The sequence below is a fragment of the Penicillium canescens genome (assembly GCF_028828765.1).
Source record: "Penicillium canescens strain IBT 15451 chromosome Unknown utg000010l_segment0_segment0, whole genome shotgun sequence".
Classification (NCBI taxonomy): Eukaryota; Fungi; Ascomycota; class Eurotiomycetes; order Eurotiales; family Aspergillaceae; genus Penicillium; species Penicillium canescens.
In genome coordinates this window covers 3,795,454-3,812,306 of record NW_026703972.1, presented here as the reverse complement: position 1 = coordinate 3,812,306, position 16,853 = coordinate 3,795,454, and the positions used below count along the sequence as shown (strand labels likewise).

At 48.5% G+C, this 16,853-nt stretch overlaps 6 protein-coding genes across 6 annotated transcripts; 2 read left to right on the top strand and 4 right to left on the bottom strand.

Annotated features, from left to right (window-relative positions):
- Window positions 1-3,834: 3,834 nt before the first annotated feature.
- N7446_012609 (uncharacterized protein) lies at window positions 3,835-6,304 on the bottom strand (the record flags this gene model as incomplete). Its single annotated transcript, XM_058521351.1, has 6 exons — window positions 3,835-3,885; window positions 3,932-4,989; window positions 5,078-5,436; window positions 5,499-5,929; window positions 5,981-6,188; window positions 6,237-6,304. 6 exons carry the CDS (start codon window positions 6,302-6,304, stop codon window positions 3,835-3,837), a joined length of 2,175 nt encoding a protein of 724 aa, XP_058366717.1.
- A 946-nt stretch (window positions 6,305-7,250) lies between these two features.
- N7446_012608 (ankyrin repeat domain-containing protein) lies at window positions 7,251-8,255 on the top strand (the record flags this gene model as incomplete). Its single annotated transcript, XM_058521350.1, has 2 exons — window positions 7,251-7,787; window positions 7,842-8,255. 2 exons carry the CDS (start codon window positions 7,251-7,253, stop codon window positions 8,253-8,255), a joined length of 951 nt encoding a protein of 316 aa, XP_058366716.1.
- A 353-nt stretch (window positions 8,256-8,608) lies between these two features.
- Window positions 8,609-8,947, top strand: N7446_012607 (uncharacterized protein; the record flags this gene model as incomplete). The annotated part of the gene is made up of 1 exon (XM_058521349.1): window positions 8,609-8,947. One exon carries the CDS (start codon window positions 8,609-8,611, stop codon window positions 8,945-8,947), a length of 339 nt encoding a protein of 112 aa, XP_058366715.1.
- An 874-nt stretch (window positions 8,948-9,821) lies between these two features.
- On the bottom strand, window positions 9,822-10,873 carry N7446_012606 (PhzF family phenazine biosynthesis protein; the record flags this gene model as incomplete). Its single annotated transcript, XM_058521348.1, has 3 exons — window positions 9,822-10,716; window positions 10,756-10,792; window positions 10,849-10,873. 3 exons carry the CDS (start codon window positions 10,871-10,873, stop codon window positions 9,822-9,824), a joined length of 957 nt encoding a protein of 318 aa, XP_058366714.1.
- A 359-nt stretch (window positions 10,874-11,232) lies between these two features.
- Window positions 11,233-13,155, bottom strand: N7446_012605 (glycoside hydrolase family 3 protein; the record flags this gene model as incomplete). The annotated part of the gene is made up of 1 exon (XM_058521347.1): window positions 11,233-13,155. The coding sequence occupies one exon, from the start codon at window positions 13,153-13,155 to the stop codon at window positions 11,233-11,235; it is 1,923 nt and encodes a 640-aa protein (XP_058366713.1).
- A 2,153-nt stretch (window positions 13,156-15,308) lies between these two features.
- N7446_012604 (uncharacterized protein) lies at window positions 15,309-15,920 on the bottom strand (the record flags this gene model as incomplete). The annotated part of the gene is made up of 3 exons (XM_058521346.1): window positions 15,309-15,414; window positions 15,468-15,688; window positions 15,756-15,920. The coding sequence occupies 3 exons, from the start codon at window positions 15,918-15,920 to the stop codon at window positions 15,309-15,311; spliced, it is 492 nt and encodes a 163-aa protein (XP_058366712.1).
- Window positions 15,921-16,853: the final 933 nt, after the last annotated feature.

Below are 16,853 nucleotides of genomic sequence, written 5' to 3'. Positions count from 1 at the left end.
TCTGGTACGGCTGAGATTCAATAGTATGGAGCTGCTGCCTACCGAAACCCTCTTCGGCATTGTGAAGTGTCTTGACAATCGAGAAATCAAACAGCTTTCACTCACCAGCAGGCGAATGAGGGATGTCTGCTTACCCGTCCTATTTTGCAAAATCAGCATTGAATTTTCGAATAAGGGATTCGACTTGTTGGAAAGTATTCTGGAATCAAACTTGCATCGATATATCGTCTTCTTTGAATACGTCGCCCCAATGTTGCTAATTCCTGGTAAGGATCCCGGTACGAATCATCTATGGAAGTAAAGACTAATCTTGAGCTAGAGATACGAAATTATGATGTTTTCAAAATAGAGATCCTCACTCCTGACGATTATGTCGATGTATGCGAAGGTTACGATGACGTGTACGGTCGTGAGAACTGGGACGAACTGGAATACATTCCAGGCGATCACCCTTCATACACGCGTGTTTATAAGACGATACGACGGACATGTGCTGAGCAACAAGAGATCATAGAAGCAGGAAGAGATTCAACTTTGATGAACCTTGCTTTTAATCTCCTCTTTAACTTGAAAGAATTGGTATTGGTATTTCGTGACACGAAGGGCCACGAGGATTGGGAGAGGTATTACCACAAGATGTTTGGTATGACACAACCGAGATCTTATGAGCACCATATTCAGCTGTTATTGGCTGCCCTCAAGGGCCGCAAATTGACTTTAAAGGTCATTCAGCTCACCTGTCTCGAACCTCGCATTGATTCTCCATGGCAGAGCTTCCATTGGGAGTCTTTGACGACTGCTCTCACTGAGCTGGTTGGATACGCCCCATGCCTGCGGCTTGTCGAAAGTGGGATGGCTTTGGCAATACTGCGCCGCGTAAGTCTGAATTTACGCGAGCTATCACTGTGCTCAATGCATATGGAGCTGGCCTTTCTGGAGAGCTTTCTACGATTTAACGCTACGTCCTTGCGCTCTCTCAGTGTTCATGATGCCAGAGCCTTCGACCAGGGATATGCGACTCATCTAACTCCGGCGCATGTTGGAGACAAGACCGGTTTGATCATTCAAAGAGAAAAGAAGGTGGGTAACCTCTCATGCTCGTGCTCCTTCCGGGAGGGATGGAAGTTGTTCTTTTCTGCCCCGAAGCCAGGAATGAATGGGTAAGGGAGAGCTTCATATGTCAATTCTTGTATTGTGCCCAACCCATTGGAGATATCAATGACTCTGTATTTCAATTACCCCTAGTTCACGCTATTTAACGTAATTCACAAGCGAGCCGCCACCCCAAGCGAGCCGCCACCCCAAGCGAGCCGCCACCCTACCTATATCTATTTATTTTAAATGCATTTTTCTCAACCAAAACGCCATTAAATTCAATAAGCTAAAAACTAGTTCTATTAGGACATGTAGTCAATTTATGACCCTGAATTCCACATATACTGCACTTTGGTAAGGCTCTCTTACGTGGCTGTGAAGGTGCCGGAGCCGATTCTGCCTCACGGGGGGTTTGTGCTAAAACCGCTTGCTCTGGCTGCGCTACTAAGGTAGAGGCCTCTAAAACTGAGAGGCCTTCTTCGGAAGCTATTTGCTTTTTAGACCGAGTCCTTTTTCGCTTCTTCGTCTCGTTTGCAGCGCGTAATTCGCCTACTTCTTTCTCGAGAATAGCTGCCGATTGCATTGTGATTTGACAGGCCTTTAAAACCTGATTTATCGCGGAGTTAAGCGGGCTCGGTGGGCTTTTTGAACGCGCTTTTAGCAAAGCTTTAATTGAGGAAGCTTGCTTTTGTAATTGTACGTAGTTTGAAGGCGTTTTTGGATCCCACTCGCTTCCCTGGCTCCGGGGGTGTCGGGGTTCGAAGGCGAATATTAAGCTTCGAGATCACTCGATCAGGACTATAAGGCACTAAACCGGCGGCGGTAAAGCTATTCTTAATAGTCTCCGATTTAAACGCCTCAATTCGCGCGGACGGGTAGGCTTCGAGGAAGTCTAGCTTATCAATGTGGTTGATTCTAGCACGCGTTTTCGATTCGATAAGCCGAGCGTAACCACGCTTTAACACCGCAAAACAGCCGATATCAAGAGGCTGTAAAAGGTGAGACGAGTGCGGAGGCATACAAATTGCGATAATATTGTTTTTCTCGCAAATTTCGTCGAATTTCGGGGTTAAATGACTTCCGTGGCCGTCGAGTATCAAAAGTCTATACTTCCCCTTCGTACGCGAAGAAGTAGACGGAATAAAGAGCTTTTGAAGCCACCGAAGTCCAATTTCGTCGGAGGTCCATCCGTTAGGACTAACCTCAAGTCTCCAATCGTCTGGAAGGCCGTCGAACCAAGATTCGATAAAGACTTTGCCCTTAAAAATGATACAAGGAGGAAGCGCCCACCCCGACGCATTTATACATTCAATTGTAGTCACCCACGCGCGGTTTCCGGGCTGTAAAACCGATCGCCGACCGTAGTATTCCCTTCTCGTAATAACCTTCGCGGTTGCGATTAAGCCCATAGCAAAACCGGTCTCGTCAAAGTTATAGATATCGTCGGGGTCAATACCATATTGAAGTATAGTCTTTTGGACAAGCGAAAACCAATCTCCAATTATCTTTGGATCTTCACACTTCGCACGCTCGAAATTGTATCGTTTTGAGAACCGAGATGATAGGATTGGGTGCCTTTTTACGAAGTTTGTAACCCAATTATCGCCGACCGAAAGAGGGGAGGTAGATCCACGCGCCGCGAGTAGTAGATCTGCTATTTCTCGTACGGTAGAAGGCCGAGGGGCTGCTCCACGTAAATCCATTGAGATAATCCATTTTTGAAGTGTTTCCTCCTCAATTTCGGTCAATTTATGTGAATTTGCGCGTACAGTAGCTCGTTCTGTACAGCCAGAGAGGCGGTCGTAGAGTTGAACGCGGTACTTCAAAAGTCCGAGCAGCGTGAGCAACAGAGCTTATTTCTTTGTTCTTAATAGCCTGGATAGCTAATAAGATCCTACCCTCTTGCTCTGTACGATTTCGGGGCGATTGGGTACGAATTGGTGGCATGGTAGGTGGTTGAATAAATTAAATGCTAATTTTCGACGCGTTTTTAGGTAGGGTGGCGGCTCGCTTGGGGTGGCGGCTCGCTTGTGAATTACGTTATGCTTCAATTTAGTTACATAATCAGATGCATCGGATCAATACTAGATCCGGTCACTTGCAGTATTCGTAAGGTAATGCCGACATCATAGAAGGGCCTAAGGCCATTGTTACTACGTAACCTGACTCGACCCAATCGCCTTACTATCATTCCGTACAGTAATATGTATCTTTGAACGCCGTCAGAGTGCAAGTTACTGTTCGTAGCTATTCAAAGTAAACGATAGTCTGGCACTAGTATCATTGCTAAGCCAGAAATGCTTCCGAAATAAGGTCTACAATCAACCTCTTGAACTGCATCCAGATATACGAACAAAAAGAATCACCCCAAGGCCACAAATCACTGGGCTCGTAATCGCTTTGACCGACGTGGCGTATATCTAACACTATACGCTTTCGATTTGCCTGGCCGTCCTTTACCCTTCTGCTGCCCCCCAGGCTGCTCTTCTGGGCGCCGAATTTTTCGAGACGAGCGCGTCGCATGCTGTGATGAAGATTCCAGCTTAGGACCAGGTTCTATATTTGCCGCCTTTGCTGTTCCCCTCGTCACTCGCCGTGCAGAAATCTCCGCCGAATTCAAGTCAGTGGTCGTCACTGGGCATCCAGAAGAGGAGGCGGAAATGTCGGTTTTTGACGGGCAGGCTGATGGCTTCACAACGGTGATAGGGCCGGGTCTCATCAATCGAGGATCAATGTTTGTCATATCAAAATCGACAGAGGAGGCGGGAGTTTCAGTGCCTTGCCATTTCTCTGATTCCATAGATGTTTCCCTGGAAGAACCGTCACCCTGGCTGACCCGTGGCCTTTCGGTGAGATGACATAGTTTAATATTGATATCATATTTGTGTTCTTTATTGGCATGGGCTAAAAATTCGGTGATTTTGGCAAACTTGGGAAGAGTGCGACATGCTTCCCAGTTGCAGCTGATCCCGTCGTGTGCATGAAGCAGATGAGAGTCGATGAGATGACGACGAAGTGAGTCCAGTCGCTTTGAAGGAAATTTATGCGGAGGAGGGTTCGACGCCGAGCGACGAGATTCACCAAAGCAGATGATGCAAACATCTGTTGGACATATTTGCGTATCATCATCAGACGCCAGTTGCTCGGCCTGTTCAATAGGTATGTTTGCCTCTTCATCGAGATCCCAATTAACACGGTTTCCTCGCCTGCTCAGCTCGCAAAGCAGCAGAAGCGCAACCATGTCCTTGGTAACCTGAATGCGTCGAGTAAGTAATTTGTCCACATGGAAGTCTTCTGCGTCAGGACCGTAAAAGTTCTCCACAAGCCGAGCTCGTTCAGGAAATACGTCGTCCGGGATAGGGAGCTCCCAGTCTTCTTCAGCGGAACTATCAGCATCGCGTTCCTCAACATCAGATTCGCCGAGAAGCATTTGCTTGATCTGTCGGTCAACTTCAATCACGGGAGCATTATTAAAATAGTCCTTTCTGGCTGTCTCGCGAGTTTCGATCGCCAATGTATTCGGAAGTTTGGCCAGGTCTTTTTTGACAGTCTCATGCCTTTGGAAGAGGTGTGGAAAGGTCTCACGGGCGTTCTTGATTGTGCCAGCCATGGACCGCATCTCCGCCATAAGCTCTCTTTTCTCACGTCTCAGTTGCAGAATTTCAGGGTTTTGGCAAATAGCACGTTTATGAGCTTCGGTAAGATCAGATGGTGCCGATAAATCTCTCTTCCTAAGCATGCTCCCAGCGAAGCGTACCAGACCTTCTTGGGAGGGCCGAAGAAGAACGACATGCTGAAGGTCGCGCGCAATAAATTGTGATTGGTAATGCTTTTCAAACACCGCGTCACCAGACTGCCCGAGCACCCTTTGTCGCTCCTGGCTGGTAAAATTTTCTGCGAGTAGATAGTCAGCTCCGTTGCAAGTGACCCCATCTATCGTACGAAAATGAATTCATCATATCGCGTTCAGCAAGTGACTTACTGTTGACTTCATTTGCCGTCCAGCGGCGGTAGTTGTAATGCCCAATATCGTCTTCAAATCTAGCATCTCGACCCAACTCCTTGAGCGCCTGCCGACTTGAATCATAGGTCATTGGCAAAGACCCATCGAGTCTGTAGCCGTATGGAGTACGTTCAAGACGTCGAAGGAGAGGCACAATAAGAACCTCGGGCTTCCACCGGAGGGGAAGAGATGAACTGCCTCTTGGAACTCGTAGCCGCCAAATGAGCTCTGGTGTGAGGTCGGCATTGGCAAAAGCTCCATCGCGGAAAGCGAACGCAATGATCTGAGATATCGGGCAATATGCCAGTTGATAATCGCCGTGCATGAAGAATTTGGTTCTGTTGGCAAGATCAGTATCGAAGTTGGTTCATGAGAAATTCGAATCAAAATTTCAGCTTACCCGTCAGCGCCTTCCGGTCGACCTTTGAGATTGCGAAACTCGATGATGGCACAGAGGACATCACGTTTACTTTGAAGGTCTTTCAGGTAGAAAAGTTCGATATCGCGATAGCAGACCGAGTCCGGAAGATCTTTCAAGGAAATGTGCTTTGGAAGATCACTCTGGAAGGTGTCATCCCGTTTGCGTTTGCCCAAAACTGGATTGCCAGGCGACAAGGTGTCTTGAGGAAGCAAGACGCCAGGTCGCGTGCCTGTAATGGCGGACCAGAGCTGGACTGTAGCAAACTGAACAATCATGCTCCCGTGACGAAAGAACCTCGAATGGACCCAGTGATGCCGGTAAATCACGCCAAAAGCATCCACATCTAGAGTATTTTTGTCCTTTGTTCGTCGGGGAATTTTGCGCTCGGCTGGGAATACACCTTCGAGAAACTTTTCCAAGGTAAGCATACTCTGTTTAGGAACAGACAGGATATAACTTACTCGTCGCATCTGTTGACGGGCATTCTCACCGACGCGGCGACGGGCGAATAGCTCGAAGTATTGACAAAGGCGTCGCCAGTATTCATCATATGACTGAAGCAGTTTCTTTCGTGATGTTTTAAACATCCAATCAAAAAAGTTCATGTAGATCGTCTGATCCTCCAAAAGAAGAAAGTCCACATAATCCTCATTCGATTGAATGCAATATCTATTCCCGTGTTATTCTCAGTCACAACTTTACCAAGTGAACACTCACTTTCGCCAATAACGTTCGACGACAGCGATGCCTTCTAAGGTCTTTGGCTTAAAGTTTGAGGGAGCCATCCAAGACTGCGAAAATGTTCCAGTCTGGCTCGAGTTTCCTCGCAAAGAATGGGATCGGTCCAGTATTGGTGCTCATCAGTTTGAGCCGGCTGTACAGGCGTAGGTGCCATGGAGGAGGTCAGATACAAAGACCAGGGTGGAAAATTCGTGGTATGGGAAACGACAACGTCAAGATCGGCTTGAGGCGTGGACAATGAGGATGAGAGAATGGGAGGTGCAAGGACACCGGAAGGGAGGGAAGGCGAAGCATCTTATAGGCGCGCAAATAAACTGGGCGAAAAGGGAGGGGACTTAGATTCAGCTGAAGGGGAGCCATTTTCGGCGTCGTCTTGGTCGCCAGTGGAAACGAGGGGACCAACCGTGCAAGTCGAGAGTCAACATCAGGACCGGAGGATGACTAACGGTGTTAGGTGGGTGCAGAATAGTGGTGTTACGGGGCAGTGGGCGGTCAAGGGGCGGCTGGACATCCAAAGTTATGGGTGGAAAGGAAGCCGTTTCTGGCGTCAAAAGTGGTCATTTTCGGCGTCATTTTCACAGGTCCTCATATTCTATATGTAAACTTACTCTAGGGTGATTGAGCAAACAAATTGATTATGGCGAGCTAAGGATGTGTATCTTACAACATAATCCCTACTCCAGGTGGGCATCATTCCCCGCTTTTCACGGCAACCAAAATCGTCAGCCCCTCAGTACTTGGTGGATTTACTCGGTAGGTGCAATGCAAACTGATCAACATATAAGTAAACATCAGAGAAAGGCCGTCTGGTCACAAAGCGCCAATTAATTGCCGATATTCAGCCCCCATTTTCCCATTCAAAGCCGCTGATGGCTCCTCGTATACGAGATGTGACTCCGGCCAAAACTAGTTCAGTTCGAGTGCTCCCTTTCGTGTCTAACCACCTGACTGAACTTTTCTTCTCCTCCCCGCCCGAGTCACATCAAGACAATGGGGTGTCCGAATCTCCCCTTCGAGATCATCATGATAGTCTCAACGTATCTGAACAAAGGAACCCCCAATTCGATAGTCCAAACCAGCAGAACAGTAGCTAGGGCGTTGACACCCCGACTATGTGATCTCGCTCTCTCGCCGGATAACCTATTGACAACCCGCTATGCCACAGTTGATTGGATTAAACCCCTCCGCACGATACCAGCTGCTGTATTCAATCACCGAGTCTGGTCCTGTGCGGCGAAATGGAAACCCGACCCGATCATTCATTACATGCTCACAAGATTCAAATACGACTCACTATGTCTAAGACTGCTCTCCGAAGATACACTAGACAGACTAATTGCGAGGTATTACCCACTGCTGCACCTTGTGGCCGCCACCGGGAATCTGGCGATTACTCGAGCACTGATCGATGCTGGCGCACCAGTCGAGGCAAGGTTTGAAGGGCTGGGCACCCCACTACAGATCGCTTGGTCGCAAGGCCACGAGCATATTGCCGAGTACCTGCTCGACTGCGGCACGGGTATCCTGGTGTCGGATTCGCGAGGGCAATCAGCGGTTATGTCTGCATCAGGACGCGGATAGAAATCATTGCTTCAGCGCCTTATTCATGCTACTCGATCGGCCGGAGGAGATCCCTTCCACCCTGATGACACCGGCTCCACACCGTTATCGAGCGCCGCTTACTGCGGTAATATGGGCGCGGTGGAAGTATTCCTAGAAATGGGCGCTGATCCTACGATTCCTGATCCGCGCAGACATTATCCTGTCCACAGCGCGCTTTGGGGCCGCCATGGGGCCATCGCCAAGCTTTTGATCGATCGAATGCTCGAAATGGGAGGGGACATATCATTACCTGCATTGAATGGTAGCACGTTACTACACGAGGCCGTCCAGCATGAGAACGAAAATTTTATCCGTTACCTTCTGAAGTCTGGTGCAAATGTTATGGCAGCTGATATTTTCGGTCAAACACCACTGCACAACGCCATCCAATAGATGGCCGAGCCGTCTTTCGTCGACCTATTGATAAAGGCGGGACTGGATCCTGCTGCAAGGGATCACTGGGGAGACAGTCCGCTCGGGATGGCACTCTCTGTGGAGAGGAAACATCTATATCCCGTACCTTCTCGAGGGAATTCCGCACGGCTGGCCGGAGGAGCACATCAAGATGAAACTGTGGAAAGCCGCCCGGGGAAGCGAAGGCACTGATGAAACCCCGCTGAAAATTTTTTGTTCTGATCATCGAGAGTGATCGGTCTCCAACTGGAGCGCTGGACAGCAATGGTAACACGGCCCTCCATGATCTATGTTCCGTCCGCATCACCGAGTCCGATACTGTGTGTTGTGAGATGGTGCGCATTCTCGTGGAGGCCGGTGCGGATCCCGCGCAGAAGAACCATGACGGCGTGACTGCGTTCCATGTGGCGCTCTGCGCTCTGGATGTTATGCATTCAGACACGGAGATAGTTCGGTTTCTGTTAGAGTCTCCGAGTGTACATGGGCAGAGAGTTGAGGGCTCCTCCGGCGACAAACTAAATTATGATCGCGCTATTGCTCTACTGCGGCAGCAAGTCTGGGACTACGGATGTCTGATGGCTGATCATGGAAGTGCGGCTATTAATATGCTTATCGAGCGTCTCAATGACAACGAGTTAGCCAAGCGCATTAAACGGTTGCTGGCTATATAAGAACGATGCTGCGGACAATTACCTGGCTCAAATGCCTTCTACTAGATGTATGCGAGCAAACCTTGATCGTATGCTAGGGAATCAATGCGAGGTAAGTAAATGATGAGGATGGGAATGTCGCCATGTCCACCTTAACATACTTCACCTGTAATCCGCGTGTCCATAGTGATTCGCGGCCTATGCATCCTATACAAAATTATCTTTCAATATCTCAGCAAACAAGCCTTTATATAGTCTGGATCTAGGTATTTGGCCTTGTAATATAGAGGTATCTCGCATTCCAAGTAAGCATAGGGTTTTTCTCTGCTCTTGAAATTTTGTTGGTTGGGGAGTAGACGCACAGATATATGCAAGACAACATTTTTCACAGATGAAGGTGGTTATTACATTACGATAGTGCCTTAGAGGAAAAATTGCTATTAAGATTTACGTATGATGCAGAATGTGCCGTGTGAGCTGGCCGGAAAATGGCCTATCAGGCTAAAAAAAAGATATTAGTATTTACCCGTACTAAATATAAGTGCTAAAAATTCTATTCCCAATCTAAATGTATTTTTATATTATAGATATACTTATTTTAAGACCTTCTTCAAACCTACTGGTCCAGATTCTGGTCGTAATAAACCCCAACAAAGTCTCTGCCGATGAAGAGTGGCATATACGTAGTTACATATCTGATCCAACTCACAGTCTGTTCAATGGTGGTGGAATTTATATGGGCTGCCTGCGCCACACGCCAAGTCGCGCCTCATGAATTAGTTCGTAACGCCTGAAAGTTTTGATAAATTCTATTTGACCTTCCTAGAACTCAAGCTTGGAATTGAAACCATGATTATACAAAACCGCGAACAGTCCTACCCGTGAGCACACGCCTTCAACTCAAAAAGATCCTGCCCTCCGTAACCACTGTTGCCTGACCTGCAAGCCTTAACTGAGACAACTGACGTCCTTCTTCATCCAAATAAACATCAACAACGATTTGACTATCCCTCCCCATCTCTGAGCCCTGGCTAATGTTGAATCGATGCTTTCGGCTTTGATCTCCCTTTGACAGCGCGAGGTAAGAACTCAGAGAGCATCCCCCACTCCCACAAGCAGGATCTTCCAAATTGATTGCAACCATACGGACACGAAGGTTCCAATGCATCATACCACTGGCGGCTTCCAAGTGCGAATCCAGTAGGCGATAATACATGACACCCGTGAAGGACGGCGACCATCCTTCGTCAAGGTTCAGGGTAGGGCTCGCTCCAGGAACAATTCCGGCGAATATATCATGTCTTCTCGTAAGATCCACCAGAGCGTATGTTACCCCGCTTACCATGGATACCACAGGATGTGTGTGTTTCACAGCAAATAAATCCGAGGCCGCATCCATACCCGCCTGCACGGCACGGATCTGATCCAGAGTAGCTTCTTGTTGATGAACGTGAAAGTTCTGTGGTACAGTGGCATGCACAAGCAGGTTTGCTCGGTCGTAAGCAAGTGCAACAGGCCCAGCCTTGGTCGTAATCGTCAAGTTCGACACTTGCGTAGCCGGATCAGCCGCCGATCCCTGGAAAAGTAGGTGGCCTGTGCCGATAATTGGGTGGCCGGCGAATGCCATCTCGTCGATAGGGGTGAATATTTCCACTCGAGGGTTCTCGCCCCGCGCATACAAGTAAACCGTTTCTGTGTAGTTGAACTCTTTTGCGATCCTCTGCTTCTGGTCGTGGGAGAGTTGGCAATCGTTGTTGATTGTGACTACGGCAACTGGATTGCCTTGAAATCTAACCTTCGATCAGTAGCTTTGCGGAAAGGAACACCACGTAACCCATCTCTGTTTCGAAAACACATCAAGGGTTGCTATGAGTCAGTCAGTGTCATTGTCAATGATCTTGATATTCTGAAATGCGGCTTACCATGTGTTGCTTGCTGCGCAGACATTTTTGTATTTTTTTCTTTCTTGATTGTAAGTTGCGCTAAGATGGCTATGGGAATACCCGCAGATGGTATTGTGAAGTGGTGGTGTGGTTGAAGAGAAAAGAGAAGGGACCTCTTGGGGCTGTGGGATGGTCCGAGTATCATCGGGCCAATGCCAAGGCATTTGACTCCATGAGAGCTTCGGAACTTTGCCGACCTTCTTGAGTCGGGGAGGTTTGTCTCCTCTCCGGGATTGAATCTGAGCCGCGGGGCAGAACTGCGATCGGACTCGAAACAACTCACGAGCGCTACAGAAGACTACTGCTTGTTTCCGATTCAGAACGCTTATGTATCAGGTTTTGGTATTCTCGAGGCTTAATAGTCTATGTAGGTTTGGGGCAACAGGCGGTAGAATAGCTCAGACCATGGCCAAACTTGAACACCGGGTCCCGAGTATCAAACGGCACGTCCTCCATGCTCGCTTTCACAGCCTCCATCGATCGGGGTAGGTCAAACGGAAGTTTGCCCCCGGGTGAGGCAATGCCAAGGACAATATCTAGGAACGCATCGGGGCTGCTGCCATAGCTGCCGAGAAGCGCCGAGGCACCTTCGACGACTTCAGGTATAATGGCGGGTCGGTCAAGGAGCATGTCAACAATGGTTGGGACGCTTTCGTAAATCGCTGCCTGACGCTTCTGCTCGCTTGGAGGGTACGCCAGGGACCCCGCGTGGAAATTCCTCTCGACCGTGCCGTTTCGCGGCTCATAGGGAGCTTCAAGACGGAGAAGAGCGTAGTCGGCTTCTTCAGGTGTCTCCACAACGGTAAGATGACGCTTATCCATATATGTAACGTTGAAACCCTCAATGAAAAACTTGGTCTCGGGGCCAGGTTGAAGTGGTAAGATCGAGCCTTTGTTGGTGAGTAAAGTACACGCTCGGCGCTGGGCCTCTTCGCCTAATTTTTTGAAGTAGGCATTGCCGACCATTTTCTCCGACATGTCAACATCGAGGAAGGGGTTTTCAAAAAGGCCGAGGAGGAACTTCTCTCGAAGTAAACGGCGGACAGACTGATCAATGCGCTTTTCTGGCACAATACCACGCCTAACAAGCTCGATGATGATATCAGGGCGCTCTTCACCTCCAATCTGATCACAACCTGCATCGAGGACCAAGGCAGCGCGTTCAAGTTCAGTCAGGTTCTCGACACCCCACGCCCTTGGGGGTATAAGCTCACCGGTGGCACTCGAGCCAGTAATGATGCTCCAGTCGGTGAGTACAATACCATCAAAACCTAGTTCTTCCCGAAGAAGCTCAGTAACGACTTGTCGTTGAAAGGCCCATCCAACGGAGTCGTATTGAGTACCCTGAGGTCTTGAGTAATAAGGCATGATCTGTCGAGTACCCGCTGCAATCGCGGCTTTGAATGGGATCAGATGATACTCAAAGTTGTTACCGGGATAGGATGAGTTCTTTCCGTAACTGAAGTGCGAATCTTCCCCGCTTTCTGCTGGACCGCCGCCCGGAAAATGCTTTGTGACAGTGCTAACCGAGTGAGCTCCGAAGTTGCCACGGCCCTGGAAGCCCTGGATGTAAGCTTCTACAAGCTCCGCAGTTAAATGGGCATCCTCACCAAAGCCGTGGTTGGTACGGGACCATCGTGGCTCTGTCGTCACGTCAACCTGTGGGTGTAGCGCAACTCGAATACCCATAGCAATGTACTCCTCACGGGCAATTTCCCCAAATTTCCGAACCAAGTCCACATCTCTTATGGCTGCAAGTCCGATGGGCTCCGGCCACTGCGAAAAAGTGCCGGCGGAGAAGCCAGCAGCCACATTCTCTTGAAACGCGTGGCGAGGGTCGGTTGAAAGCGTGACTGGAATTCCAAGACGCGTCTCCATTGCTAGTTCCTGAAGACGATTGACAAACTCTGCGTTGGCTTTCGTTTCCTCAGTGGCGAAGGCCACGTTGAAATGGGTCATAAACTTCTTGGTAACCCTGTCAACGGTGCTGCCTCGTCGTCGAGAAGGGTCACCAGGGTCAAATGTACCATTAGGACCCATGAAGATTTGCAGCTGGAACATTTGCCCAGCTTTCTCCTCGAGAGTCATTCGACTCAGGAGGTCTTCGACCCTCTCTTTAACACACAAGGATGCATTCCGGTACGGAGGAAGTGCCTCACTCAGGTTCGTAGCGTGGTTAGAGACCGAGCTCTGGGGTGACGCCGTCGATGAAAATGCTCCAAGCGGCAATAGCGTCGAGCAGAGAGCAAGTTTATAGAGGCCCTTGGTGCCGGGGATGATGCGCATGTTGGGCCTGGATCGGCTGCACTTCCGTATTGTCTTTCAGGAGCTTGGGATCTTGCGGTGCTAGCCAGTGTGGTAATTTCGCAAGCTGAGGTGCAATGGATGTGAGGGAGTGTCATCACAGGCTTGGAGGTCCGTATTTATACAGGCCATTGTGGGCACCTGGTGGCTAGGTATTACGACGGCCGCGATAGCATTGCCGATGTAACCTTGTGTACGGCTTGGTTTGATCATGTAATAATTGATCCTAGGTTGCAGCCAAGAATGTGTCTACTTCCTTGTTCAAGTGGCCAAACCTGCCAAGCTCGCAGTATCGGACGATGTTACTGTTTAAAGAGGAGCGTCAGGGCACGCCCTCGCCCAATACAACCATGCCACCCACGATGAAGTTCATGATTACTCGCTTTCATGCTGAAACCATCGGCACGAAGGCGGGTCAGTCAATTCGTGGCGTAATCCGCCCGTGGGATCCTGTCAGTGGTTGAAAGCGGCATGGGTGTCGCTTCCTGCTCAAGATTCTGTGCCATCAGAAGCGTCCACAGTACACTCCCAAGTGGCTAGTATCCAATATGCAATATCACTATTCATCCCCGACGGCTCCTGTTGCGAAAAGCAAATACTCTCCGTGGTAACCCCTCCTAGAGTGGAAAACTATCTACATCCTGGGGACTCGCGGGGAAGGTAGTTACTACCCCGCTTCGCCGTCATACCGGTTGTATCCTTTTGGTTTAACCCGACGACTTCCAGGGGCCGTATGTGGCTATGCAAACGAGTACGATTCCTGGCGTCCTGGCGCGCCGCGGAGTCAGCTAACCGGGCTTCATACTAAAACATAGGAGGACTACGTGATCTCAAACACTTGGTGTTATGAGATTCAAGAATAGCCCCTTACACATTAGCTAGTAACGCTCCTTGTGAGTAACTCAAAAGAGCAACCAGAAATCCTTTTGAGGGTCACGGCACAATGTGACAACATAGCAGCTAGCCTATGTAAACAGCTGAGGGATCGGCCCCGCAATATATATAACCGAGCATCAAGCGGGAGGGGAATAGTGAACCAGCCAGCGGAAGCATCTGGCCCAGGCTACGTGTGTGTGGATGATACAGCTGCCGGCTTTTAGAAGTCGCTAGAAGTCAGTAAGTAGTCAACAGTCCCTTTGTTTGATCTCTTTTTACCGGATAGTAGCTTCCAGCCATATAGTTTCTATGTATTGAAGCTAGATCTAGGCTCTAGAGAATCTTTCCTTTTTCATGCAATCTGAACCATTCTAACCTCCACTTGCGGTTCGTTGAAACTTTCCGACAACAGCTTCATTCTGCCTTCCTTAAGTAATTTCCCCATACACCACACAAAGTATCTAGCTCAGAGCCGGCGCTAGCTGTGGAGAAGGTTTAGAGATAGCCTGTAAGGCTCCGTAATATCGCATAGCAGAGAATAACGATAGCACTAGGTTGCAGGCTAGAATATTGTATCGTACCATACTCCGCGCTACCTTGAATAACATCCTCCTAATTGTTTGCCACCCCAATCGTCCTCACCTGCGGGGTACGATGTTTCGCAAGAAATCTGGAGTTATTTGTGTTTATACAATTCGCTTGCTGCGTCTATGAGCCCACCACATTACCGCAGCTTAACGTTCAAGTCCGACAAAAAGGATAACAAGCTTGCAAGCATTGTTGACGAGCTATTTCTATTTCTCCAATGCCCTTGTATAACTATGAATGATGTCACTAGTAACCAATTCCGTACTCTATATCCCACGATACTACAGAACTATGCTCTAATAATCTGTCTATCAGCCAGGGCATTGGGGCGATGGTAATAGTAAAGGGATAGTAAAAAGTGCGTAGAAATCTGCAATTGGATTTACTTCGGTGCGGTGGTAAGGGCGACCGTTTGCATGTTCTCTGGACATAGGTCAAGACTACCACATTGCCTATGATGGCTTAAGAACGTTTGAACTAATCTGCTACATGTGCGGAACAGTCGGTAAAATGCATAAACTTATGTAGATAAGATTATTATTTAGTCAACTGAAGCATGCCTGAATAGTGCGGTTAGTCTTCTAAACACTGACACTACTCCATGTGGTACAAAATCTAGTCTGCCTTTTGCAAAGAGCCGTGTGTTTTACCCGTCTACCCTGCATGCTCGCCTAGACACCGCTAGGATATTTCGCCGCTTCTCCTGGCAGTGTCCCATGTTGCTTGAAATAACGCCGCTCACACATGCATATGAAGGTGAAAAAGGCAACCATTGGGCTGTACAAACAAGCGGTTAGCTCAAAACACATTACGATTTTTAGAACACTTACCACAAAACAATAGTCAGAAGAATAACAATCACCCCCAACACACGGCTTGAGGTACTGCGTGAGGCCGCAGCACCGAGAATCGAGATGATGAAAAGCGCAAACCAGAAAACCGTATCTATCACATTCAAAACAACATTGACTTTTGTGCTGTGCCATTTTTTAAGACGGTCAACATGGCCGGTACAAATCTGGTACGCCATGAAAACGGCTGATTTTACGCACTAGTACGAATTATATCAGTTTAAGAATCGGCAATGCGGTCTCATCTCGTATTTTGGGCAGGCTTACCACTGCAATACCCCAAGTATTGGTTCGGGCACGTGGTGTTCCGCTGTCGGCCACTCGGGCAATGATCAGGATGAATGTTAATGCGACCAATGAGCCTATGGCAATATGAAGCCTGAACTTCGTTCTAGGGATGTCGTCTGTGGCGACGTTGAGTTTTCGCAACATAGTGGTTTCGATAAATTTGGAATTTGGTGAACGACTTGAAGGTCAGGTTCTGATCTGATTGTAGACACTTGCTGTGCTAGACACTCTCCTGTACAAATCGGAGTCCATTCGATCCTGAGGGAGGAGGAAATCATGCCGTTTATATTCTGAGAGTAACAAAATCTCTACCTGATATGAGGTTGGAGGCCCGGGGGCGACAAACTACCAGTCGCATTCGTACCGTTACCCCAATATAGACATCAATACTATAGCCGGAAGGCATGTAGATCATGGGCAGATGGATGCTGGGCTATTTTCGATAATGCTAAATAAAACTGGAAACGTTGCTGCCTCTCTGCTAGGTTTCGTAAACGTTCCATGAAGGGGTACGCCAATGGATCTTGATCACCAAAAATTTTCGTCAAGGGGTCAGGAACCAGCCGAGTGCGGCGCGATCAGCAGTCTTCTCACTAGTGTTTCGTTTCAATGGCTCAAAAACTATAAGGGGCGGCTGGACCCACCTACGAGATTGGGTTATTGATACGATTACGGGCAGGTCGGGTTAACCTCGGTGATGAGGCCTTGCGAGTAGGCAGCACCAGACCCAAGGTCCCCCGCGCCACGTTTTCCATCAAAAATCCAAAGTAAGAAGTTGTTTTTGTTGGCATCACTGCTCAAGCTCCCAAAACTATTTCAGATGGAGTGGCTCATTACATCATCAAAATCCCGTCCCGTGAAACAGAAGCGATTTTCCTTACAGCACGGTGCCACTGGCGCTGATCGTCATCATTGTAGGCCCATTCCCCACAGACATGTTTCCCGATGTAAACGTATATAGGTGTTGAAATAGGTAGTTGTAGTGTTCTTGTTGAGTGTACTATCAAAAGTGGGAACCCCGTCTATTTAAATGTCCATCGCTAGTCCTGCCATAAGCTTTGACCACCGTGATACTCA